The 25265-nt window shown below is 48.3% G+C and overlaps 9 protein-coding genes across 9 annotated transcripts; 5 read left to right on the forward strand and 4 right to left on the reverse strand.

The window, feature by feature from the left end:
* Window positions 1-638: 638 nt before the first annotated feature.
* On the forward strand, window positions 639-2666 carry N7458_007282 (lysophospholipase catalytic domain-containing protein; the record flags this gene model as incomplete). Its single annotated transcript, XM_056910664.1, has 3 exons — window positions 639-1411; window positions 1472-1626; window positions 1708-2666. The coding sequence occupies 3 exons, from the start codon at window positions 639-641 to the stop codon at window positions 2664-2666; spliced, it is 1887 nt and encodes a 628-aa protein (XP_056763490.1).
* A 1723-nt stretch (window positions 2667-4389) lies between these two features.
* On the reverse strand, window positions 4390-6266 carry N7458_007283 (cytochrome P450; the record flags this gene model as incomplete). The annotated part of the gene is made up of 3 exons (XM_056910665.1): window positions 4390-5119; window positions 5178-5951; window positions 6010-6266. The coding sequence occupies 3 exons, from the start codon at window positions 6264-6266 to the stop codon at window positions 4390-4392; spliced, it is 1761 nt and encodes a 586-aa protein (XP_056763491.1).
* Window positions 6267-6739: 473 nt separating this feature from the next.
* On the reverse strand, window positions 6740-8267 carry N7458_007284 (M28 family metallopeptidase; the record flags this gene model as incomplete). Its single annotated transcript, XM_056910666.1, is given in 3 exon segments — window positions 6740-7511; window positions 7529-8142; window positions 8196-8267. 3 exon segments carry the CDS (start codon window positions 8265-8267, stop codon window positions 6740-6742), a joined length of 1458 nt encoding a protein of 485 aa, XP_056763492.1.
* A 1751-nt stretch (window positions 8268-10018) lies between these two features.
* N7458_007285 (alpha/beta hydrolase) lies at window positions 10019-10844 on the forward strand (the record flags this gene model as incomplete). Its single annotated transcript, XM_056910667.1, has 2 exons — window positions 10019-10429; window positions 10494-10844. 2 exons carry the CDS (start codon window positions 10019-10021, stop codon window positions 10842-10844), a joined length of 762 nt encoding a protein of 253 aa, XP_056763493.1.
* A 431-nt stretch (window positions 10845-11275) lies between these two features.
* N7458_007286 (Di-copper centre-containing protein) lies at window positions 11276-12158 on the reverse strand (the record flags this gene model as incomplete). The annotated part of the gene is made up of 3 exons (XM_056910668.1): window positions 11276-11643; window positions 11787-11937; window positions 12009-12158. 3 exons carry the CDS (start codon window positions 12156-12158, stop codon window positions 11276-11278), a joined length of 669 nt encoding a protein of 222 aa, XP_056763494.1.
* Window positions 12159-13783: 1625 nt separating this feature from the next.
* N7458_007287 (carboxylesterase family protein) lies at window positions 13784-15812 on the forward strand (the record flags this gene model as incomplete). The annotated part of the gene is made up of 8 exons (XM_056910669.1): window positions 13784-13907; window positions 14105-14210; window positions 14301-14415; window positions 14509-14768; window positions 14857-15007; window positions 15082-15252; window positions 15349-15592; window positions 15649-15812. The coding sequence occupies 8 exons, from the start codon at window positions 13784-13786 to the stop codon at window positions 15810-15812; spliced, it is 1335 nt and encodes a 444-aa protein (XP_056763495.1).
* Window positions 15813-17988: 2176 nt separating this feature from the next.
* N7458_007288 (uncharacterized protein) lies at window positions 17989-19410 on the forward strand (the record flags this gene model as incomplete). The annotated part of the gene is made up of 3 exons (XM_056910670.1): window positions 17989-18168; window positions 18222-18546; window positions 18599-19410. The coding sequence occupies 3 exons, from the start codon at window positions 17989-17991 to the stop codon at window positions 19408-19410; spliced, it is 1317 nt and encodes a 438-aa protein (XP_056763496.1).
* Window positions 19411-19975: 565 nt separating this feature from the next.
* N7458_007289 (DUF3176 domain-containing protein) lies at window positions 19976-21814 on the reverse strand (the record flags this gene model as incomplete). Its single annotated transcript, XM_056910671.1, has 1 exon — window positions 19976-21814. The coding sequence occupies one exon, from the start codon at window positions 21812-21814 to the stop codon at window positions 19976-19978; it is 1839 nt and encodes a 612-aa protein (XP_056763497.1).
* Window positions 21815-24679: 2865 nt separating this feature from the next.
* On the forward strand, window positions 24680-24989 carry N7458_007290 (uncharacterized protein; the record flags this gene model as incomplete). The annotated part of the gene is made up of 2 exons (XM_056910672.1): window positions 24680-24761; window positions 24814-24989. The coding sequence occupies 2 exons, from the start codon at window positions 24680-24682 to the stop codon at window positions 24987-24989; spliced, it is 258 nt and encodes an 85-aa protein (XP_056763498.1).
* Between the last annotated feature and the right edge of the window lie 276 nt (window positions 24990-25265).

Consider the following 25265-nt stretch of genomic DNA (forward strand, 5'->3'; position numbering starts at 1 on the left):
GTTTGAGCCGGGCCGCTTTCGTCATTATGACATCTACTTTTTTTGACTTGCTTTGCAATCATTCCCGATGTTCCGTGCCTTACTGCCCACCCACCGCTTTCGGTTGTGGGTGCGCCCGCAATCCCCGCAAGCGATCAATTACGGTTGGGAGTTGATCAATGAGCTTCACGAGCTCTGATCATCGTGATGCAGTGGCGTTAAGCTCATCAATCAGCTCTAGTGGCGAATTCAACTCTCTGCGTCAACTACATGGTTTTTGGCTCCGTGGACTGGTCGAGCTCTCCGTTTCATTCTTTTGATTACTTCGGTACGGGTAAGTCGTGATGGCGACGACTTCCGCCACCTGGTTGTTTCGCTAGAAGCATCGCAACAAGGCCATCATTGTATTCCCCGTCCTCAATTTTGATAAGTATAATACTAAAACTGGCATCGTCCCTTAATTCTTTATCCTCGTGAGATTCCAAACTCAAATCAGGTCTTCCAAGTCGTGCCAACGCCTATAATTAGGATCATCAAGCAACACATACAGAGGCACTCAATTCAGCTAAATTCGTCTAAATTCGTGTAGCGAATGTTAACAACCTTCATCTTAATTTTCATTTCCATCTTCCCTTGAGATAAGAGGATCTACCTGCATCATGTTGAACTGGGAGATTCGCATTTCTCTCCTCTTCGTTGTCTGCTTCGCTTCTGGCCAGACGCAATTCCGCAAGTCATCACTGGACACTTCTACCGGCACTCTGATTCACAGAGCCTTACCAAATGCGCCTAATGGATATACACCAGAAGACGTACAATGCTCGTCGCCTAATCCAACCGTGCGAATTGCGGTAAATATTAGCGAGGACGAAATGAATTGGTTACAGAAGCGCCAGGACAAAAGGTTGAAGGCGATGCACACCTTTCTGACCCGAATGAAAATTCCGAACTTCAATGCTACCCAATATTTTGCAAACACTCAGGCCTCATCTCTACCCAATATCGGGATCTCGTTCTCAGGAGGCGGCTACCGAGCATTACTCAACGGAGCTGGGGCATTTGCTGCATTCGATGAGCGCACGAGTAACTCGACTGCGCCAGGCCATCTAGGTGGATTGGTGCAATCAAGTACGTATATCTCTGGGCTTAGCGGTGGCTCCTGGCTGGTCGGATCAATTTATACGAACAATTTTACTACCGTGACTACACTGCTGAATTCTAATGCCAGTGGTGTTTGGGAATTTGATCAATCAATCTTAAGCGGACCTACAGGTGATGCAGGCTACTTTCGGCAACTCCGACAAACTGTAGATGGGAAAGATGAGGCTGGATTCCCTGTTTCAATTACTGATTACTGGTACGAGATTACTCATTTCCCACTCAAGTTCCTTCACATCTTTGGCAATGTCCCGCCCCCGGCTGTTGACTGGGAGTCTGGCGATTTGTCCCCGGGCCAAGTATGAGAGATGAATATTGATGACTCACTGGCTAGGGGTCGCGGGCTGTCCTACCAATTGGTTAATGCTACTGATGGTGGGCCTGCATATACGTGGTCATCTATCGCTTCAACGGCTGAATTTCATGATGGAAATGTGCCAATGCCGATTATTATCGCGCTTGAACGAGCGCCTTCAGAGCAGAATCTTAGTAAGGATACTTGCCCACTGTTTTCTACGGACATATTCTGTGTAATCTTTGCTGACTTAGCTATTATTAAATATCGACCAGCATTAAATTCATCGGTCTACGAGTTCAACCCATGGGAATTGGGTACATGGGACCCAACAACATACGGCTTTATGCCACTCAAAGTTCTGGGGTCGAATTTCACAAATGGCAAGTTATCAAAGGATGTTTGCATATCTGGGTTTGATAATGTGGGGTTCATCATGGGCACATCTTCCTCTTTGTTTAATCAAGCCCTGCTTCAAATCAACAACACCGATATTCAACGTACGTTGAAGAGCCTCACTACCTCACTTCTACAAAGCCTCAATGACTCGTCAAACGACGTGTCAGTATATGAGCCCAATCCATTCTTCGGTTTCAATAAAGCGAGCAATCGGAATGCTCAAGCAAAAGCTCTTATCCTTGTCGACGGGGGCGAGGATCTGCAAAATATTCCCTTTTACCCGCTCCTACAAGCCAATCGCAAGGTCGACGTTATTTTCGCCATTGACAGCTCGGCAGACACACCGACACGGTGGCCCAACGGGACTAGCATGGTGGCAACATATCAGCGCAACAGTAACTCTTCAAAAATTGCGAATGGGACTGCGTTTCCCTCCGTTCCAGATCAAAACACCTTTATCAACCTAGGGTTGAATGGGCGGCCCACCTTTTTTGGCTGCGATCCATCTAATAGTACAGGGAAGCCTCCAGCTCCTTTGATCATCTACATTCCAAATTACCCATATACCTACATGTCGAACATCTCGACGTTGACACTTGAATTTAACGACACTGAACGGGACAAGCTGGTACTGAATGGATACAACGTGGCTACCATGGGAAACTCGACAGAATGGGGCATTTGCATGGGTTGCGCGATCATTAGTCGCAGCTTACATCGAACTAATACGTCGGTACCAAGTTCGTGTGTGGATTGTTTCAACCAATACTGTTGGAATGGCACGGTGAATGCGACTACCCCAAATATTTATGAACCGCCTCAGAGGATACAATAAACAAATCTGTCAGTCAAGCTACGTCAAGTCATATGAAATTGCCAGTTCAGCTCCCACGCTCTAGAGTGATCAGACATGTCATATAATATAGTTATTCCTGCGCTTGAGCTTGAGGTAAACAAACTGTTCCTTGCTATGACTCGGTCACTAGACTTGTATACCCATAGTATGCCTATCCTATAGCGGTTAGTGAAATCGGCCTAATTTTACGCCTAGACCTCCTTAACAATAGTGGGCAGAAAGGCACGGATATCTACGATCAATCAATCAATCAATACTCTATTGACCTGATGTAGCTAGTGGCGTAATGGCTATGCAGGCGCTTCCTCCGGCGGAAGCAAGAGTATTCCGAACGCCAGCCAAAGCACATGAAACAGTAAATACATAGGAAATCGGCGTATCGCCATATAAAATCAGCCCGAAAACAGTACCAAAACGCCTGCAATGCCCCCAATCCCACGATATATCTCTCAATTCGCCCTCACAATAGCCTACTACTTCCTCTGCATCTCCATCTCCGCCTTCCTTTAGCATCCCTATCCTCCTGCTCCGTCTCGATTCGTGGCGTTCGCTGGTATTGGATATATTCGTCCACGACCTCTCGGTCAGCCGTGGGTTTAGCGTTCCTCCTACCTATCGTCTTCACCACCTACACCTGCCAGTCTATCCTAGCTCGTTGTTTTCGTCGCCCTCCGGTGGTTCCGGCTCGATTTCGACGTGCCGGAACTACCTAAGTAGACCTATTTGTAACATAAATTCGGCTACCGTAGCGGGTAGCCTACGAGTGCGATATAATTATATCGTAGTCGGTCGAGCCTCCAAGATCAGTCGACCTAATCTTGTTAAGGAAGGTCTTCCTTAGATTAGCGTATAACGGGTACTAGAGTAGGATATATCTCGGTGTCTAAGACCCCTCTCTATAGTAGTACTAATCTGATTCGACTGCCTTAATTTTAAATAAGAAATAGTTTAGTATTGTTATGATGTGAACTACTTGCAGAGTAGTAAGCCTGTTAACTAGGTAGGAGAGGATGAGTACTAAGTTAGATTGGAATAGAGACTGTTTCTTAGGGAGCCCTATCTTCTTTTGCCCTAGGCTGATCTTATATATATTCCCTATCAATAGAAGGAGGGGTAACTAGGTAACCGTATTAGCCCATATAAGAAATATATCGGTTAGTAGGCAACTCTCTTCCGACGAAATAGCAGTAGAAGGGGAGTAAGAGATCACCGAACTAGTACGTTATAGCTAACCTCCTAGGTAGCCTTAGGCTAAAAAGTGTGAATAGCCTCACGGGGGTCAATACCATAACAGGGAGCTTCGAATGTTTAGAGTACGAGTCATCGTAATAGGGCCCCCGATCTATGCCACTAGTCGGAACCGTCTATAGTGTAACTTTATCGCCGGTTGCACAGCATTCCGTCCTGGAAACCTAACTATTGTTTACGGATAGGCATTTTGTGTATAGATTGAAGTTCTTGTCGCGTTGTCAATCTAACACCAGGCGGTCTTTAGGAGGTTCAACACGCGGATATTAGCTCGGTGCCTATGTTCAATTTCATTTGTTTATACGCCTAAATATAGTCGCACCCGAGAGGGGGGATTTATAGTAAAGAAGCCCGGGTAAGATGGGGGGATTGAGTAAATACGATACTCCAATTTCTCAACCGAAGTCTCCACATTGGTGCTATTAAGAAGCAAGCATGAATCTTCATCTGGTCATCATTGGAAACTTCTTCTCCGAATCCTGGCGGGTATTTTCCCCTCTGGATGCATCACACCGAACATGAAGTACTTCAAATCGGGTTGAATTTCACAATCCTTATCAAGCAGGAGCTCAATATCGAATGCCGACAAGAAAATTGCCATCGTTACAATCATCTCCTTTTTCGCGAAGTGGCGCCCGGGACACATTCGTGTACCTCCTCCGTAGGGGACCCAAGATCCAGCCGTGCCGTCGAGGGAGAAGGTGGGTTCTGAGATCATCGGGTCTTGCGTTTTCTCTGCCTGTTCCTGTGTAATCTTTTGTAGAACTGGGCCGCTATTGGGGTTATCCGGGTATCGAATGAACCGCTCTGGCCAGAATTCATTCACAGGGTGTGGGTCGTCAATGGTGCCTTGGTTCCAGACGAATTGGTCGCGCGCGGCATCGTAGGTGGATACAATGATCTGTTCGCCTTTCTTGAAATGCCACCCTCTAATGTGGAAGTCGTTAGATGTCGGGACTCGATTTATGACGGTGCCAGAGCGGAGACGCAAGACCTCGGCGTATATTGATTGCAGGAGGGGCCGACTGCAGAGATTGGGGATATCGACGACCATCTGTGTAGGGTCGGATGGGTCCAAGGAGACGTAGTGGGCAATATCGTCACGAACTCTCTGTAAAAGTTCCGGACGCTGGAGAACCTCCAGCAGCATCCATCCAATCGCAGGAACGGTATTTGCTGTCGCTCTGTTCATAGATCAGCTCAAGTTCTCGAGTAAGAGAAAGCGGAAGAAGAAATGCATACGCCCACACTAATCCAAGATCATCCGCCGCGATGGTCTCCTTGCTCAATGGCATCTTTTGGAAGAATTCATGTCTCGTCCTCATCAACCTAGACCCGAAAAATTCCTCCCATTCCCTCTGGTCTTGTTGGCCCTGACAAACATCGTAATGCTCGTGGGCAAAGGACTGCCACTCTTGTAGATGTTTTTTCATCTTGTCCCTCGCCGCATACGACGCCGGTGCCAGCCATCGTGGAATTTCCTTAAACAAATTCGGGAGGGCGCTATCAAATGTCCAGAAATCGGCATCAAATGTCGGGATGCGTTCGAAAACATGCGGCCCGCAGAGTGACACGACGGATGCTTTGAAAGCGACAGTGCGAATCAATGAGCCGTACAGATCAGATATTTGAGTCCAAGAGTCTGATTTGATGTCTGTGTGATGAATCTGGGAGGACAAGTTTCGCACAAGCTGTCTCTCCATCTCCTCAAGGCTCACTCCGCTCAAGCCACTATGAACTGATTTAAAGACCAAATGGAAGATGCGATGCTCTGGGTTCTTCATGTTACTTCTGGGATCGGGATGATTGGCAATCCCCGTGTCGTCGGCCAAATAGAAGGGCGCATCGGTGACCTCCACGCCAAAGGCATTGACCAAGACCTGCACGAGCCAGTGCTCACTGCTCAAGTCCCTTGAGCTTTTGAAAAGGGAAGTGACGGCCTCAGCACCCTTCAGCAGGGTCATGTATCGGTTAAGAAGCTGTATCCGAACTGGAGTGGACGGCCCATATTTAGCTCTGATCACACGGATTAGCACGGATTCCTTGGAAACCTCTACGGTGACATTAAACGTACGTAGCCCTCGCTAGAAATTTCATTGTGTCTTTTAAAAACTCAGGAAGATGGCCAAGCAGTGGAGTCGCATACGGAAGTTTTGGTGGTCGGCTTCCATGGCGTTTGTTGCGAACTGTGATGGCACCTTGAATAGTCGAGATCAGATAGGTCAACGCAGCAACACAGAGAAAAGTTCCAATCAAAGGAAGCAATCCATCGTATGTCAACCGTAAGTCTCCAATTCGGCAGCGAATAGGCGGTGGATCCAGGATAGCCATCGGGTTCGAGTCAGGCGATGCCAAATTGGGCTAGAAACGGGCCACTGCGCAACAACACTCGATGAAAGGCCGCAGAAGACTTGGATGATAAACCACACGCTGGAAACAAAGTAAATAGGCACAAGGTGCACCAATTAATGCGAATGTGAGCCAGGTCAACTGATCTCATCTCAGGGGGCGGTGGAGAGGTGGAGAGATCGGCGCTAACCCCAAAAGGGAGCTTACATGCTAGTCATGTGATCAATATCAAAATACGATTACTCCCCACTGGAAGCACTACTCTACTCTACATATGTGGTTCTCTGTAAACTGGGAACTCAGAGTGATCCATTTGATTATATGAGGCGATACGATAATCCAGATTGACTTCGAGGGATAACACGAGGACCCTTTTAATTGCCATTGATCATTGGGCCCCCACTGATTCACCCCCAATCAAAGCAGATATCAACCAGTCTGCAAGGGATCGAACATTAGACTTCAACTCGAAAGTGGAAGCATCCCGAGTTTCTAGTGTGTGCATGCGACCGAGGTGCGCGTCTTGTCACTTCTCGTCGAGTGACTGTTGCATTGTGGGGAGGTATTGAAGCAAGGCTGTTGGCGTATGTTGCCACAGCGAAGGCTGTAGCCTGCGCGTTGATTATGAATGCCTCATGGTTGAGATTGGTCATGTTATCTCCAGCAGCATGATAATTGGCATCATAGGGTACGTTTGCTTGTCCGCCAAATAGTTTGGCCTCAGCATCGGTCTTGACACCTTCAGCGCCAGTGAAAAGCCCACCCGCAGGGATTCCGCGAGAGATGAACCCATCATAGTCAGATCGACCATCGAAGGCGGTTGGGATGTATGGTAGATTCTTGGACTTGAAATAATTCTCAAACAGAGCCTCGATCTGAGCAGAACCGGCCGGTCCAGTCTGGTTGAAGGCGTTCCCATCTCCATCATAAATCATGAGCGCATAATTGGGCGAGGCGATCATGTCAAAGTTGAGGTAAAGTCTGATCTTTGCAAGTTCTTCGGAGTTGAGGTTGGAGGTGTAGAATTCGCTACCCAACAACCCAAACTCTTCCGCCGTCCAGAAACAGAACCTGACGGCATTTTTGACAGAGAAGCGTGTCAAGGCTCGGGCAACTACAAGATTGGCGATAATTCCAGAGCCATCATCATTGATGCCCGGTCCAGCTTCGACCGAGTCGGTGTGACCTCCCAATGCCACCACATTATTGTGATCACCCCCTTTGTCTCTGCAATCACATTGAACGTCGTGCGATTCTCAATCTTGCTGTCGATCAGAAGAGATACGGTCACGGCGCCATTGCCTGTGGTAGTGAGAAGGGATTCGCCATCAGTATCAGATATCCCCGCAATAGCGACAAAGGATCCATGATCAGGAGTCACTCCACCCAAAGTTCCACTGAGAGATCCCGGAGCGTTATTGTAAACAATTACAGCAGCTGCATTGGCTGCATGGGCGAGCACCGACTTCTCAGTAAATGGACAGTCTCCACGCTTGATCAGGGCGATCTTCCCAGCCAAGTCGTTTGGGTAATCCGCTGCCGTACACCCAAGGTTGGAGACCACTCTAAGTTCTGCAGTAACATCAACACTGGGGCTGTATGTCATTGCAGCCACTTCAATGGACTTGCCATCGAATGTCAGCGAGGAGGTCGCCTTGGTCCATGTGTGCACCTGTGGCTGCTTCCACACATGATAATAGCCAGTCTTCTCCAGCTCATGATAGAGGAAGTCAACCGTAGCATTATGCGGCGCACTGCCAAAGACGCGGTTACGCTCGGGGTACGAATAAGCAATGTCCTCAAGGTGTTGAGTCCCCTTCAGCAAGTCTTCCAGGCGAATTTTCGCGGGGAGTTCATCCTGCAAAGTCAGTTACCCGGTGATGATAACGGAGGTATACCATGCCTACACACCGGTGAAACAAGGGGCTTTCCCCGGCCAGCTAAGACCACAGAGATATGGTATAACACGTAAAGCCACTTCATTTTCAAATGATTCACGAATGAGTGTTGCGTCAAGAACATGTAGCATGATAAAGGTCCTTATATATGTTCACCGGTCGGGGTTCTGCGTCTATGCACAGCACGCAATGATCAATTCTAATGAGGCGTGATTTCAATTGCCTCGGGAAACATGCCAAGAACCGGGCTGTTCTTGGCGAGGAAGAAAGCAACTCATAGGACCGGCTCGAATCCAAGACGAAGTCTGCAGGCGGATCCCCGACGGCACTTGGCAACGAGAGGACTGAGGTTGCAGTGCCAAGTCTAGCCTATGAGAGCTGCTTGGCATTGGCGAAGGGCGTTGACAGTGGGAAGTGACTTCCGATGGACTGTAGTGGTGCGGAGATACGATCCATTGTCCTTGGTCACTTCACGGGGCTGAATAGGCAGGCGCCGCTTTCTGCCCCACGCACTAGCTGCCTACACCTAAAAGCAAGGATGCACCAAACCCTGATTTTTGCATTGGGGGAGACGAGGTAAACTTCCAGGGACTATGAAGACTCAGGAGACACAAGATCGTGGGTGGCAAAAGGGACAAGTTTGATCCAGAGATGATGAACGTATACGACTGAGAGAAAGCTGGGTGATTGCCTAGGGTCCGTCATTCTGGACATCATGACCATCTAAACCGCGATGGAAACTGGAAATATTGTGCTTCAATGGGCCAAGACATATGAGGTGTTATTTTGCAACCCCTTATCCACATGCCACACTCACAACAGTACCATTCTTTGGAATTTTGCAGAGGGGTAATTGATGTAAGGGCAAATCACACAACCTTGAATCCATAAATCCATACAGTAACAAAAAGCGAGAGACCCTTCAGGACAACGTTCTGGCAAATCTACAAATATCACAAAATGTTAAGCTCCAGCATACGTAGATGTTAGCATCGGTCTGGACATAAAATTAATGCCTAAGCTTGTATTCACAAAGGAGCCTCATTTGTCGGGGGTTTGATGCGCTGCGCTCTGAATACCTTTCACAGTTTTCCAGCCCCTTCGATTCATGAAGGGCATGTCTACCAGTCTTGAATCTTAAACCTCTCAGCACTACGATTTGATCTCGATGGTTAGAACTGCTTGCCAGAACCCTTGAAACCATCTGGTGTTAGGCATGTGTGTAGAGTAGATATATTTACATGGCTGACTGCTGGCCGCCAGGGGTAACAACATTTAATCCCTGTCGAGACAGCAAGCACAGCGCCATTTTACCTAGCTCCATACTGCTATAGACGAGTGCCCGAAGATGGTCCTCTCAATAAGGTTACTATTAAGGGAGTCATCGAGATCTCTGCCGATCCGGGGGGGGGCAAGATTCTTGGTGGCCAGAAAAACCCACGAGATAGACTGGGTATGCAGTAATTGACTTCGAATACTGTAGATAGGTTCGATAGGCTCATCTGCCCACCTCGGCCCACCTTTGCACTTAGGATTTTGCCAGTTGGTAGTGTTCAATCACAGTGCTCGGCCCTGCGCACCCTGATCGCCATGGATGGTTCAATCGGAGTGGCTGTGGCCTGAGGGTCATTGGGGCTATGCTCGACCAAGGCTGCGGCATAATATGAATGCATTTAGGCTGCAGCAAGGCGGAAATGAGAGGCTCGTTGAGCTGCGAAAAAGAGCGAAAGACATGCACTGTCCGAAAGACACCGTGTCTTAGCGGGAGATCCAGCCAGCAGCTATTGTACAATATCCGTCGTTATCTCAAACATATGATCAGCAAGCACTATAACAATGACAACCATTCTTTTCGTTCCTGGAGCCTGGATTGCCAGGGCTTTCTACGAGCCATTCCTTCAAGCGCTTATGGTTGCTGGCTACAATGTTCGCTATGCAGCTTACCCCTCGTTAAACCCCTCGGACCCGTCAACAACCGATTGCCACACTGACACCGAAGGTATCGCCGTGGTCCTTCGTTCTTTCGTGGAAGAGGATGGACAAGACGTCATGCTCTTTCTACACTCATACGCCGGCATGCCTGGCGCCGCTGCAGCTACCGGGCTATCCAAGTCTCAGCGGGCGCAAGAGGGGAAAGTCGGCGGCGTCATTGGATTGCTATTCTTGGGGGCCTTCATTGTGCCTGAAGGTTCCAGCTGTGCCGGTCTCCAGGGCGGAAATCTACCCCCCTGGATCTTGCTTGATCGAGTAGGGGGACCTGTTCCTTCTCCATAATATCTACAGGGATATCTAGCTGATGCTGACTTCACAGCCCTCGGCGAATCTCAATGTTGCAGATGATCCGATCAATAACTTCGCTGCAGATGTCGATCTGGCCCAGGCCCAGTCCCTGGTCGCAAATCTCAAACCACACGCAACCCTACCATTCACTTCCCCTCAGCCTCATCCAGCCTGGGCAGACGAGGCCTTCCGGGGGCACTTGGCGTTTATAGTCACCACCGAGGATCGTGCTGTGCCAAGGGAGGCGCAATTCGGTATGATAGCCGCCACCCAGAAGCCGTGGATCGTCAAGGAGCTTGCATCCAGTCATTGTGCACCGTTCCTGAATCGGATCGAGGAGACAGTGGAAATGACTCGCCAGATTGTTGTCAAATTCCTGTAAAAACAATAGTGAACTGAGAGGCTGCGAAGATGACATAATGGCAATATTATGGCTCAAGGTATTTAGTTGATCTAGAGTCTCTAGCATTGCCTTATTCAACATACCTTCGAAGGAGGGAAAGGGTAAATTCCAAAGGCGTACAATTGCAAATTAAAACCTTGTAGTGGACTAATGGTCAAATTTTCTCAAAGTAATGATCTATAACGAGAGTAAACGTTAACCATCACCAGAGTCTCCTTGGCGGCTAAGCTCTGTTTCCTTGCATAAAGTGGTAATTGACTTTCTCTAGAAAACCGACACATAATGACCCTCTGTGTGAACACTTGTGTTGTAAATGACCGCGTCCTCCGCCATGACATACTGTGCACAGAAGACAGATCCATTCAGTTGCATAATCTCGCCAACCGTGGTGTTCGCCACAATAGAATTCATTACCAGGAATCAGTATAATTTGCGAACCCAAAGCAATGCTCAACGTTCGTGGCGATCCCCTCCGCGAAGCTGCTCTGATCCAAGTTCCGGGACAAGCAGAATTCGTTGCCTCGCGCGTGGTGGAGGCTCATATGCAGTTTAATTTTTCCGAATGGCCCATTAACAACGCATCCATCATAACCGGTACCATTGCCTCCAAATCCAGTAATCGGATCAAATATGGGCGACTGGGAGACGTTTCCGTTGGTATAGTCGGTGAGCTCGTCCCAGTACGGATGGGCACCTCTGTAGTTACAAAGCTTCTGTAGGGCTAACTCGTGCATCCGAACGGAGTACCGATGCCATGGAAGGAATTGACCCACATAATCTACCACGTAAATAGTCAGCTTTGTTACAAGAATCCCTGAAAGGATGAAAAGATCCTGGATGCAGCGACGATGATGTTGGTTATCGTGGAGGAAGAAAAGCCACTCCCTCGTTGAGAAAAGAACAACAAGGCAACGAACTTACGAATGTCATTTCTCTGTGAGATATGAATGTTGGCAATCTCATCCCAGACATTTGTCGCGTTCTCTACTAATCCAGTGACTGGAGGGTGATGCATGAGGCAAAGCTCTGCTTCGATGTACTCGTGTCGCTCTTTAACAGTAAGGGCATTCCACTTGGAGAAAAAGATCAGTGTTCTTATCCAACAGGACGCCTGAGCCCATAGATGATTCGGGCTATGAGTACCGACTTTCGGTGGTTGATAGTCGTACAGGTGTTCGGGATGGCAAAATCCTTAGGAGTCTGCTTGGAAACAGATTCCCGGAAAGGCGTTGCGCAGACCACGGACGTGATAGCAAGTTCTAGCAGGACCGCGTTCATAGAGAGAAACAACATCGTGGTTCCGCAAACGTTATGCTATACTAACACCCGCACCAGGAAGTTATGGTATCAGACAATGTCTTTGCGGTTATCGCAGAATTCACAGAAACTGCACATAAAGAACGAGTGCGAGAATTCAAACCATAAAGATATAGTGTGAACTGATACTTACGGACCAGTGGATCAAAAGGTGGGGTTACTCTCCATCATTCCTATGGTACAATAATGGGTCTTTTGCTAGGCATAAGTAAATACTGCCGATAACAGGTGCCGTGTTAATCATTTCGTTGTATATACCTAACCAGATGCATAGCCATCATCACCTGATTAGACGACGAGAGTTTTGTGAAGCTTAGTGGGGGCTCGGAGCTTGAATATTTATTTCAACTCTAGAATAAGCTACAGAACAGAAGACCACGCGGCCGATATCCCCACAAATTCTTCCGGTGAAATGGGTGAAGTATATACTGACTAAGCGGATTACACGCTGCCCAGTGTGGTAAGACTGCAGCTTAGTTCCCCGGTTTCGTGGTTTCGTGAAGAAGCAGTCATGCTTCTGATTGGTCACTACCTTCATTCAACGACACAAGGCTCCAGCGATATAGCAGATAACCGACGTGGGCCTTCCTTGACACCGACGCAAATAATTCGAGTCCTTCCTTCGATCAGCGACGGTAGTCCTTGTTCGACCCCGCAACCCCTTTTCGAAGCCGTGTTAAGTTTCCGAAGAAACTGAACGCCAAAATTTGCTTTGTTTATCTGGTCGTGGAAGTCCATTCCTGGGGTCATGAAAGGAAAGTGGAGAACAGCAATTAGTACAGGGACCCGCCTCCGTGATTTGCGGTCCCACGAATACCCCACTAATTCCCTACCATTGATGTTTCAATTGACGATAGATTCTTGGCCTATCTTGGCCACTGTCAACTCAATGTCATATTAATCTGTTTAACCCAGGCTAATGCAACCAAGTGGGACTTATTGAGGCTGAGGGCATTTACTAATCCTCACTCGTAATATAGAAGCGTTTCACGGACAATCGAAGCCCCTTTGGATGACAACTCCGGGCAAGTTCTGGAAATTTGTGCCTCGAGGAAGCTCCAACACACTATTGAACTTCTGCATGGATGAGCTAGGACTTGTCAAGGCACGGAAATTTCATTTCTACCTGACTTTCAAGTTTAACTAGATAGTGAGTATAGTCTTGTTTGGCCCCTGAGACGCAAACGTATCACATCTTCTTTTCTCGTCATTTATCAAAGTCGAATTGTTGAAGTTAGTTATACTCTAGAAATATGGGGTTGACAAACCTTCTTCTTGTGCTAAATAAGCCTAAGCCACAGCCACGCGTATGGTGGGTGATGCGGGGCCTAGAGGGACGGAAAAAGTGCCGGGATGTTTTCCGAAAATATCCAGTTAGGGAATATAGCTATCATAAACTTCTTTGGAGTTTCTATTACACGCGTCATGTCGGTAACCATGCCCCATGTTGACCATTGGGTGCGCCCTTTGCGTCTAGAAAGGGATTTCGGATCGGCAGTCAATTCCAGAGGACACGAGTCACCGCCATACTAACAACATCCATATATACTTCAAGAACTTCATCCTCTGGGATGACTCTTCACATGAGTATCTCCTTCAAGATGTACCCTCTGTACGCTCTGAGCCTTGGTCTCCTTACTCAAGTGGGCCTGGCGTCTGCCTTGATAGTCAGTACGCGCGACGATGTTGCCGTGGCGAAGACCAGAAACGGTACTTATTATGGTGGTATGTCTGCTATTTGCTTGATTGACGTTAATTCACTGTTTCGGTTCGCGAGGTTCTCGGTGTTTGGGGGGTATTTCCTACCAGCAAGCGGACAGGATTAACCTTTTTTGGTGTTATTCACATTCTATACCATCTTCTCATCTCAGAGATCAGTCGCTAACATAAGTGAATATTCCATGCTCTGAAATGGCACCAAGACTACTTCCAAGGTATCCCATACGCGAAGCCTCCGGTAGGCGATCTGCGCTTCCGTGATCCCCAGTCATTGGACACTACATGGACCGGGCCAAAGAATGCCACCTAGTTCGGGTACATGTTTTACGGGTATGGACCTATGCAGATTGTCCTAGGGGAGTATGTTTCCGAGGACTGTCTGATTCTTAATATCTACAGCCCTTCAAATGTGTCGAGCACCAAGCGCCTCCCGGTTGCCGTTTATATCCATGGAGGCCTCTTCAAGCATGGCTCGGGCCGTGATCCTCAATACAACATGACATCGCTTCTCCAGGTTGCAGTCTAGAACGAGCAGGAGTTCATCGGTGTCACATTAAATTACCGCTTGAGCTATTGGGGTTTCCTTTACGAAACTGAGGTTGCCAAGGAAGGTGTCGCAAACCTTGGTCTGAAGGATCAGCGCTTGGCTCTGCGCTGGATTCAAGACAACATCGAGGCTTTCGGAGGTAACCCTACTAAGGTTACTATCTGGGGTCAAGAGGCTGGAGCATACAGTGTCGGTCTACAGCTCCTCGCGTACGGCGGCCGAGACGATGGGCTTTTCCGTGCCGCCGTTGCGCAGAGTGGTAGTCCGACACTAATGTGGCCATCAGTCACAGCGGACGAGTGGCAGCCTCTCTATAACGAGTTCTTGAACGCCACCAACTGCACACACCGATTCCCTTGAGTGCCTTCGTGGAGTGGATACCAAGACCCTTTCATCTGTCTTCAGCAGTGATCTTACCACATTGAACCGCCCTAACCCGGTAGTCGATGGTGACTTCCTCCGCGAGCTTGGCTCAACCGCTTTAAAGGCCGGCAAATTTGTCAAGGTTCCGCTGATGCTCGGCACCACCCAAGATGAAGGAACTTGGAACTATTACGGTGTAAAAAACATCAACACAACGAGCGAGTTCCTAGACATGGTTAAGTACGACGGCATAAGCAAACAGACAAACAGACTGCGCAGGCCATCGCACGCCTCTATCCCGATGATCCAGCCCAGGGCATCCCATCAACTCTGAATGGACAACCGAGCAGTAACACTGGGTTGGGACTTCAATGGAAACGATCCAGCGCATACAACGGAGACAAAGTTATGCAGGCTGGCCGTCGACTAGCTAGTGAAGCGGTAAGTCTTTCGTTCAACACGGCCCTTGATCTGACGGCTTCTCTGGTCGCTGTTCACAGTATTGATAATTCACGATACTGACACTAAGTTTCATAGTGGGCTCGGCATGGGGTCGACGCCTATGCGTATGTCTACGATGTTTTGTTCCATGCTAAGTGGTGGGAGCAAGGTGCGCAGGAGCAGGACGATATCGCATTCTTCTTCCACAACGTCACACTGTCCAAGTCGCTCAGCCCCACCGATCAGGCCGATCAGAAGAAGACTTTCGAGCCACTCATTTATTTGATGACGAGTATGCTGATCAGTTTCATCGACACTCTTAGTCCCAACAACGTTCCACGTAAGTTTGATTCCGTATTTCCTTGCCACTCCTCGCACTAATAATTTCGCGATCAGTCAATGGAACCGTGCCATGGCCCAAATACAAACTGAGCAATCCGGAAACGATTGTGTTTGATGTCAACGCAACCGAGCTTTGCCGGGTTCAGAAGGACGATTTCCGCAGCGAAGCCATTACACACTGGATGAATATCTTCTCCACCAAGGAGTATCCGAAATAATCGGTACTCACAACCATCCATGTTCCTTACCACTACTTTTCTTTCTGGATATTATCTTCCAAAATACAGATCCCGGACACCCATGGGTTTCTTTTGCAAGATGGAACACTAAGTACATCGTTGGCAGACCAAGGAATAGCGGGTACTGGTAGCGATTTGGGGCATCATTTGTTATGTTAGACCTTCAAGAAGAATTTTGGTGACGTATATGCATGTATTATCGGGCTTAAATGTTCAGTTCTAGTGGTTTGACACAATTGCAAGTGCTAGATCATCAGATTGTTCTCAATTATTATCACTTTAGAGACCCAGTATCATTTACCTCTACTATTTCGGCAAATTCATCATGGTCCGGAGCGGCTTGGGGAGTCATCGACTCTTGATTATCACCAGTGTAGCAGGTCGTTCCCGATCTGCTAGAATGGCCTAAAGGCGAATTTGGCTGAGCAAGACGATGCAAGAAGAATACCATGCCCTTTCTGGGTCAAAGGTTACCACATTAAAGCAAAATGTCCTTGACGCAGACAAGTGACACGGACACGAGATCACACTCGAGGGATTTCAGTGCTTCAGTTTCGAGTAACTTCCCCTCCAATTTCAGCATGGTCCCACATTTTGACTCGTCTTTTTTTTCCATTGATATAGGATCAGTACAAGCATCTATAACACCATCAATGATCAATGGAGTCCCTGGACAGTCATTCTGGATCTCCGGAGAGGGGAGCCAGGAGGAACATCGTGATCAAAGCTTGCAACCCCTCAATGCAAGTTGGTTTTACCCAGAAACGGCATGTAAAGCGATCTACTTATGTCGCTTTTCAAACAGCACTGTTCGATATACTCATGGGCGCTTGTTGGCCCGAGCTTCATCGCGTTGATATAGTGAGAAAAGCAGATCACAGTTGCTGTAGCGCTGGTAGAGGATGAATTTGATGGTGACGAGCGATATACAGCCTGGATGGTCCACCGAAATACATCCGGATCGATAATCAGGGATGAGTCGAAGTGGTGATTTTTCATAGTCTTCCACATACTGTATAAGGCTACCAGAATTTGATAATTCGAGCCATTAATGGCTGAAGGACCTGTTAGCTGGAGAGGAGGACTTCGGCTGCTCAGCTACCCGATCTATTCGCTTCTAGCATCGCGATTTCTCTAATGAGTCCAACGCGGTGTGGATCCCGCCAAGGTGATGCAACCAAATAGAAAACCGGGGGCCAAAATACACAAGTCACTTTGCCTCTCGCGGGATACAGCTTGCACATTTTTTGGAGGATCGTACATTTCCAGCTTGTTGATCACTTCTATGGTCAAAGGGCGGTATACTCTCCACTTCTCTCAGACTTCCCACTCAGACTTGCCAACCTCTTTTCACGTTTCCATATGATGTGAGAATTTAGCCGGTGAAATAGCCGGCGAAATGTCCGCGGATGGACATGGTGGGGGGGGGGGGGGGCTTTCAGCCTCATGTAACGTTCTTCGGCGCTAAGAGCCCTTACTAGGCCCTTTTAGTACCCCGTCGCCGGCCTCACTACGGATGGGTATTGAGACCATCTGGCACACGCTTGGTATGTCTATTCTGCCAGTATTAAGGGCATCACGTGATGAGAATGTCGGAAATACTTTGGCCGTCGGTGAGCCGATACAAGAATTCAAGTGTCGAGAGTAAATATGTCCTACTCTATTCTCTCCTTTAAAGCCCCATTCTTGATTCGAGAGATTGAAGTAGTCAGTCTGGCTCCGTGGCCACGGGAATAGGGACATATCAAATTCAGTCGTAGAAGGCGGTGAGATACGTTGCCGCCTTGGATGTACTGTAGTTAGGCAATTTATGTATGCTTACTCAGCATGTTCCAAGGTGGCCGCATTCCCCAGAAGTACCCCCTAACGATAGTTCGTTCGTTCGCCGAGGTGAAAAGGTTGGTCTGTCTGTATGTAAATGATGGTCGCATGTTCATTCCTCTTTTTACCTTTGGTTTGCATTACCGATTCAAATCCAGCCAGTCATAGCTTCGCGCACTTCCAAGAGCTTTCATCAACCAACATCCCGGAGTCTTCCACTTCTTTTCACGGAACCTCCTTGTCGCTTTTTTCTTTCTTTCTTCCTCCCTCTATTTTTTTGTCTTCAACTTCGGGCCCACGCTTTTTGATCTGGACTTCGCCTCGCGCCATCATAATGCGCACTGTGTTAGCCTGCCTCATAGGCTTGGCTAGTGCAGCCGTGACTAATGCACTGATTCTGGAGAAGAGAGACAGCCCGGCGGTTCTTGCGGTGCCAATGATACGCGACTCTTCCCCTGAACTTTCCAAGCGATCGAAATCGGTCAATGTTGACCTTGACAACGAACGAGTCGATGTAGGTTCAGCGCGGGGAATTGAATCGACTTGCAGGCTGACTTTGCTTTCCAGTACATCTCCTACGTCGCCAATGTTACTTTCGGTACCCCGGCCCAGCATTTCCTAACTTACTTTGAGACCTGGGGAAACGGCTGTTGGCTTGAGAGCGTGGACGACTCCGATTGCGAGCTTTATACGAACCAGTCCCTCTGTGGTGGATACGGAGGCTTCAACGAGACTGCCTCAACCACTGTCAAGAAGCTCGACGAAAGATTCGCATACAATGATTCCGGTGTCATGACCGAAGGGGACTTTGTGACCGATGTTTTGACAATTGGTGGTGTCACACTGAACACTATGAAGATGGGCATCATCACGAATCGCATCATCACTGCCAGTACGAACGAGCTATCTGACCGACTGAGAATAAACTGCTAATGCCTATGCAGATACCTTGAGCCTTGGATACGGAAATGCATCTTCCACCTCCTTGACCCAGGCATTGGCCGACGCCGGAACCATTAACTCTCCAGCTTTCAGCCTTTGGGGCCAGACAGCTCTGTTCGGCGGCGTCAACAAGGCCAGATACAACGGATCTCTCTACACCTTCCCTATTGTCAACGGATCAACCCAAACAAAGGCTCTCCGTATCAATATGGATGACATCTCGATCAACGGAACATCCACATCGTCGAAGGAATTTCCACTGGACGCTGTATTTGACACTGCGGTTGGAATGACCTATGTGCCCAAGTCTGTGGCCCAGGCCCTGAATGCCCAGATCGGCAACACCTCCGTTCCGGACCACTTGGGTCAGGTCAATTTTTCTTGCAGCGCGGTGAGCGAGAACTCGACAATAGAGTTCAAATTCGGAAAACTAGAATTCCAGTTCTACCTGATGTCATTTGTTAGCCAAGAAAGCGATACTGTGGCAAAATATGGGTGGAATCCCAACCAGGAGACGTGCTATTTCACGATCTGTGAAAACAAAGACCTCCAATTTGAGGGGAGCATTGTTCTGGGCTCCAATTTCATCAGCCAGGTTTATGCGGTTTTTGATCTTGAGAACGACGAGGTCTCATTGGCGAACCTTGCATGGGGTGACGCTCCGGATGACATTGTCGAGATCACATCAGGCAAGGACGCTGTTCCTGGGGCGGCGAAGAACTCGGCGAAGAACTCGGGTGGTCTTCGCATTGGGAAAGACCCTGGGATAAGTGCTCTAGCGGTCGGCGCTGCTGTGTGGTTTCTGATGTTATAAACTCAACCCTATTACTATCCAAAATTATGCCGAAGTGGGAACGTCTTTTGTCCATGCACCCCATCGTAGATCATCCGGAGGACTACAGGATTGTAGTGACCTGTCCCACCATAACACGAATGTAGTCCGTACGCATCCCGCTGTAGACGAGCTTGAAAGGACAGTACCAGTATCCAGTCTTGCCAGCAGGACTATTACGGACTGCTTAGAAGTTTAATTACCAGAGGAGATATACTATAGGAGCTACGGAGCTTTCGGGCACGAGCTTTGCCGCCAGGCGCAAAACGCAAGCAAACAACCTTTGCGGCCACCACTGCGCAAACCCATAGGCAGGTTCCTAGACTAGTCATTCATTTCGAAGTAATACACCATTTTTCGCAAGCCGCACAAAACATGTACTGGCCATCTTACTGTGAGCTTGTTTCTGGTAGCTCTAGCTAAATATTCACCGACCACAGATAATGGGACGAGGGTTCTGCAATTCTAAGCAGAATAGATAGAGGGGTGAGCCTCGAAGTTGTCAATGTCTCAAAGGCGGTCTTTCCAATAATTGCCAAGCTTGCAATCATTCCTTTGCACTCGTGTCTTCCACAAATGTCAGTCTCGGATCATTCTCCAAAAAGACTCGAACTCTTTTAGACTTGCTGCTCAGCTCGTCTACACGATCCACAGCTGATAAAGCATGGCACGGCTGCACTTCAAGCCGGCCAATAAGCAAAGGCAACACGGAGGACTTCCAGAGCACCCTTTTTCGGCTCGAAATTGCAGTAATGACGAGAAATACCGTCGACATCACACCGACGAAGACGGGAAGAATAATCCACGGCCATCGGACATGGATGAAATTTTGGGAGTAGTATGCCTTGCCGGGAATAGAGATGCTCGTGTCTGGGTCGGAACGAATGACATCGGTCATACTAGTGGCAAGAGATGAGAGAATATCCGTGATGTTTCTCGTCACAAGATTCTGTATTGCGAAGACCGTGGAAGAGTCCGAATCCGACGTGAGGATAGTGGATAGATCGGAGGTCAAGGTGGTATAGGTCGTATGATTGATTGGATAAGAAGAATCTCCAGAGATTGTGGACAATCCTGACGGTGCAGTCAGATATGGCTGGTCGTGTCGAATGGCTGAGCCTTCCGTGACCACAGGGTCGATGGGAATTAGAGGCTGAGTAATACTGGGTTGGTATGCTTGGCGAGTGTTTGCCGTTGTGAACGCCTGTTCACACCAATATATTGCACATTCCGTGATATCGGGTTTGTTTGGTGGTTGAGTATGATTCTGATGGGAATAGTAAGTTTTGTTGCTGTCGACCAAGCTCAAGATCGAAATGAGGGGACTTTCAATCCCCGCGATGCTCGTGATGGTCGTGTTAGGCACAATCGAGGATTTAGCTTGCAGGTAGGTCAAAGTTCGCCCAGGATTCATACTCAACGTCACATCGGCGAGATTCACATCGAATCCACTGGGTGATTGATAAGTGCAGTTCGTGCGCATATTGTCCCAACCAGAGCCGAGATAATTGAGGGCCGCTGTTTGTGGCGAAGTCTTGCAGGTTTGGCTGGTATCCTGGGTGACATCTTCACACTTGCTGCAGATGCCGAGTGTGATAAATGGGGGGTACGTGCAGTGATAGTCCGACTCGCAGTACGGATCTAAGGCGGCATTAGTTTGAAACAGCCCGCTCAGCACCGCAATTTGCATGGTCGGAGACTTTTCCTCGTCCGAATTCAAATTGTAACCGCGAGCCATTTGGACATAGGCCGTTCCATTCAGAGCCACAGCATTTCTCGAGTGAATCGCGATAATCTGCTGGGAGAAGGGGTCGATCGCGAGGGCCAGTACAGTCAACACTGCTCCAATGGTGGCCAAGCTGGGTCTCATCGACCAGAACAACACGATCGATCCCCAGGCACCACGGCTCGCTTCGTCTAGAGCCTGCAAGTCGGACAGACGATTGGGTCTTCGGTAACGATTCCATTTGAGCTGACTGAGACACGCCGAGACAGGAACCAAGATCGCCCCCTTGCCAATGGTAGTAATTACGGAGACGACCGTGTTGGGAGAGATCGAGTATTGCCAATGATCGTATGCAGTTCCATTGATTTTGGCGAGAAAGGCAATGAGAAGCGCGAGGGAGATGATTCCCAGGACAGATCCACCGATTTCCCATACCCAAGATCCATTCCAGTCAAACGATTTCTTTCGTTGGGGCTTCGTGGTAGTTGACGAAGTCGGATCTTCGGTGAATAATGGTTGGGAGGTATAATCGAAAGACTTGCGGTTATCGGCTGTTGCTTCGCGTTCTTCTGGGGGATGGTGAATGGACGAGACCGATGAGGTTCTCGTTATAGGCAGGTCGCCGCGTTGCGAACCGCTGCTGACTGAAGGTGGTGCCATATTTTCCCATGCACCTTTATATCTGTTTATCTCCTTTCTTTTTATTTGGCGTATGGTAGAGGTGGGGGACTTCGTGTCATTCGAAACAAAGGAGTTCAAGAATATGGAGAGAATGTCGCGCAGCGGTGGCTAGTAGCAGGAGCACAACACGGTTGCCCAATCTCACGTTTGCACCATTCGGGGTCGCTATAGGCGAGAATTATGAAGATAGTGAAATAGCTTTGTTGAGTCTCAGGGTGGGAGGCTTTTCGTTAAGAGGCCATAATGATTCTCGCTCGCTTTCGGAGAACTCGCACGACTAAGCGCCTAGCAGCGCGCGCAAGGACGTCCGCCCCAGTCTTCTCCACTTTACAGCGCCAGTTTGCAGATGATGAAACAAAAGAGGCCATCAGTATGTACTGTATATTGATAATCGACGGCTGAATGCACACGGGCCTATCGCTGATCTCAACACTCGGGTTGAGCGGGATACTGTACAGGGTGGTCTCCTTCGGCCTTCAGCGGCGGTAATTCGTCGCGTGAGGGAAGGGATAGCCTCAATCATGAAATCTCCGCACGGCACGACGACTACAGTAATTGCCAATCATAATATCATCCTGGCATGACGATCGCTGCAGCGAGAAGCACCGCCAGTTTCAAGTGGATTACTGTAATCCAAGTGAGGCTCCGGGGCGCTGTGTTGTGCTCCAGGGTCTATTTATGATTCCACGCGGAAAACTCATTTTTGTTGCTTAACGGATTGCTACCACAGGGATATGTGGTCGCAGAATTATCTACAGCCGACTAAAACAAAGTGAGAGCTTCATTTGCGAATAAGCCGTCCTCATAAACTGAAATTGCGAAGGAATGATAGCCAAGATCATCAGGCCACTGCCCACATTCCGCGCCAGGTGGTTGGTCGCGGTTTCTTTGGCCCCCAAAAGTGGCGCTGGTGAGGGGTTTTTCGAGACGCTTCAACTCCAGTTACTGTAGGTCAGGGGCCTCTTGTCCCCTGGGGCTCTAGTCGGCAGTACCCGGGGTCTTTACAAAATGATCGACTATCCGAAAGAATAGCATGAGGGGGACATGCAGGTGGTAATCAGCCAAAGAAATCATCAGAGTTATTTTTGTCCCTAGCGGACACACCCACCTACGGTTCTGTCTTTGGGGCCTTCAATACTCGCCATTCCATATATATTCATCCAGACCGGGGCGAGTCGTCCTTTCAAAATTGTTATACTTCGACTCCAAGTCAGAAGCTACAGTAGAGCCTCGCACCTGCAATATTCGCCACTATATCCCACAATTAATTTGAATGATACAGCCCGAGCTTGAAGTTCATAGAAAAAGTCATTGGTGTCTAGTCACGCATACATCTAATTCAGACAGCTACGAATGTCGAATTTCGTCTCGACTCGTTCATAAATTAGAACAAAATTCACCGAAGCGGTCGGCATTTCTGGTCGCTGTGAGCTTGGAATCTCGCATTCAAATCAACCCGTCGATTACTGTATCGGGGGACGTGTGCACCGTCGAAGTCTCTACCAGGGACGTGATTCAGGATGGACAGTTCCACTCTCTCCTACTCATGATATGTCTCTGGGACACCATGAACCCACTCTATGAAGTTATTGTCAATGAAGCTAATGGAATATCCAGAGACAAGGATATACTGGAGGTGGCTGAAAATCTGATTGGCCAGCAGAACTTTTCGAAGCAGGGAGTTCATAGTCAATTGAAATGTCCCACAGAGCTGAAATAAAAGCCCCGGTCAATAGGTTCATCCTTTCACCTCATGGTGTCCTCGATTCCGGAGGGCAGGAATGGTTGCAATTGGATTGTCCTAATATATTCTCCGATTGTGTCAGGAAAGAGCTTCAAGTTGGCCGTCCGTTGGGTGACGGCCTAGACAATGAAGTGAAGAGGCAACTTTCTTCTCCCAGCAGTCAAACCACGTAAAGATGTCATGACATCACTTTTTCTCTACTAGGGCCACAAGGGAACTTAGATTGAGTGATGCTAAAAATTAAATGCTGACGCTTGGCACTAGAGCACAACCTAGTTTGGACACCTTTAGTGGATCTGTTCATGTTGTTGGCAATATGAGATCAGTATCGTACAGGCAAGCAAGGTCACTATCATTGCTGCTGCTTTTTGGGCGAGCGACACCTGAAGGTAGCTTTAAGAGCACCTTTGCCACACATGGAGTGAAGAGGAGATCGATATCTTCTGGGAATATCCACGCTTCAGTGTTTCCTGGACAGTCGGTACCATAAGCATCAATACATTGGTCTACTTCTTTCTACAAACACTTGAGTTGTGGGTGATCTTCCGGTGCCAGTAATTGGTTGTCATGGTAGCATGACGCGTGTGTATGAGGCAGTAATTCAGGACCAAGCCTACAGAGTCCGGCTCCAATGCCACGTAAATTTGCCTATGAGTAGAACTTCAAGAAGTCTGAAGCAATAATCGGTTTGAGTAAAATTCCTGGAGCTTTCTTCTGGCTTGAAATATAGCCAAGATGATCTGATTGCCTGTCGGAATAGTCAGACACAGGGAGCAGGGCTCAAAACTTACACTAATAGCTCGAGACGGGGACCAGGATAACGGCGACAGAATCCATAGCTGTTGACGATCTGGAGGGATCTGGAGGCCATCGGAGGATATTCAGTTGAATGTGGCAGACTCGCCGCTCTCAACGCAGCTCTCAAAGGATATAAATTGTTCTCATCTATCCTAGTCCTTCAGAGCAAACCAGATCTTGGAACAACTCCATCAACCAACTGGAAGTTGACTGTGGTCAGACTATCTCTTGCCTGCTATAGCTTGGTTGTCTCGTTATTAAGACAGTTGTATCAGTTGATCCCTGAAACTAATCAACACAATATGCATTTCAACTACTTCGCCGTTTTGGTTGCTCTTGCAGGGGCAGCTCTTGCTGTTCCAGCACCTGGCCCGGCACCTGGTAGTAAGAACATAATCCATTAATGCATGAATTAATAGCCTCATTGGTGCAATAGGCCCAGAAATTATGAGACGTGCCGACGATGCTCAGAATAACAACCAGAACAATGAGCATTGGGGACCCGGCTGGGGTGGTGGCTGGGGCGGTGGTTGGCACGGTGGTGGTTGGGGGGTCCTGGATGGGGAGGTGGCTGGAGAGGGTGGTGAGAAGGGACGCAACAAAGACGTCTAACAGCCCTCGCTTAATGAGGATGGAGTTTATAATTTCTCGTTCACTGAAGCTGGAAGGAAATTTTGATTGTCGTCGGTCCCTACTGAAATGAAGATAAGGTAGTTTATGGGATGTTCCGGAGGCGAAATACAATTATTGCCAGTCTTTGTTCTATTTTCCAATGCACGTTGTCTCTGAGCTTCGGCTATATTTTGTGTCTGTCGGATAGTACGGTATTTGGCACTCCATATCGTGGTGTAAGATTTTCTCAGCTCCTTCCTGCTGGGAGTATTTCAG

Source organism: Penicillium daleae (assembly GCF_028827525.1).
Source record: "Penicillium daleae strain IBT 16125 chromosome Unknown utg000007l_segment0_segment0, whole genome shotgun sequence".
Taxonomy (NCBI): domain Eukaryota; kingdom Fungi; phylum Ascomycota; class Eurotiomycetes; order Eurotiales; family Aspergillaceae; genus Penicillium; species Penicillium daleae.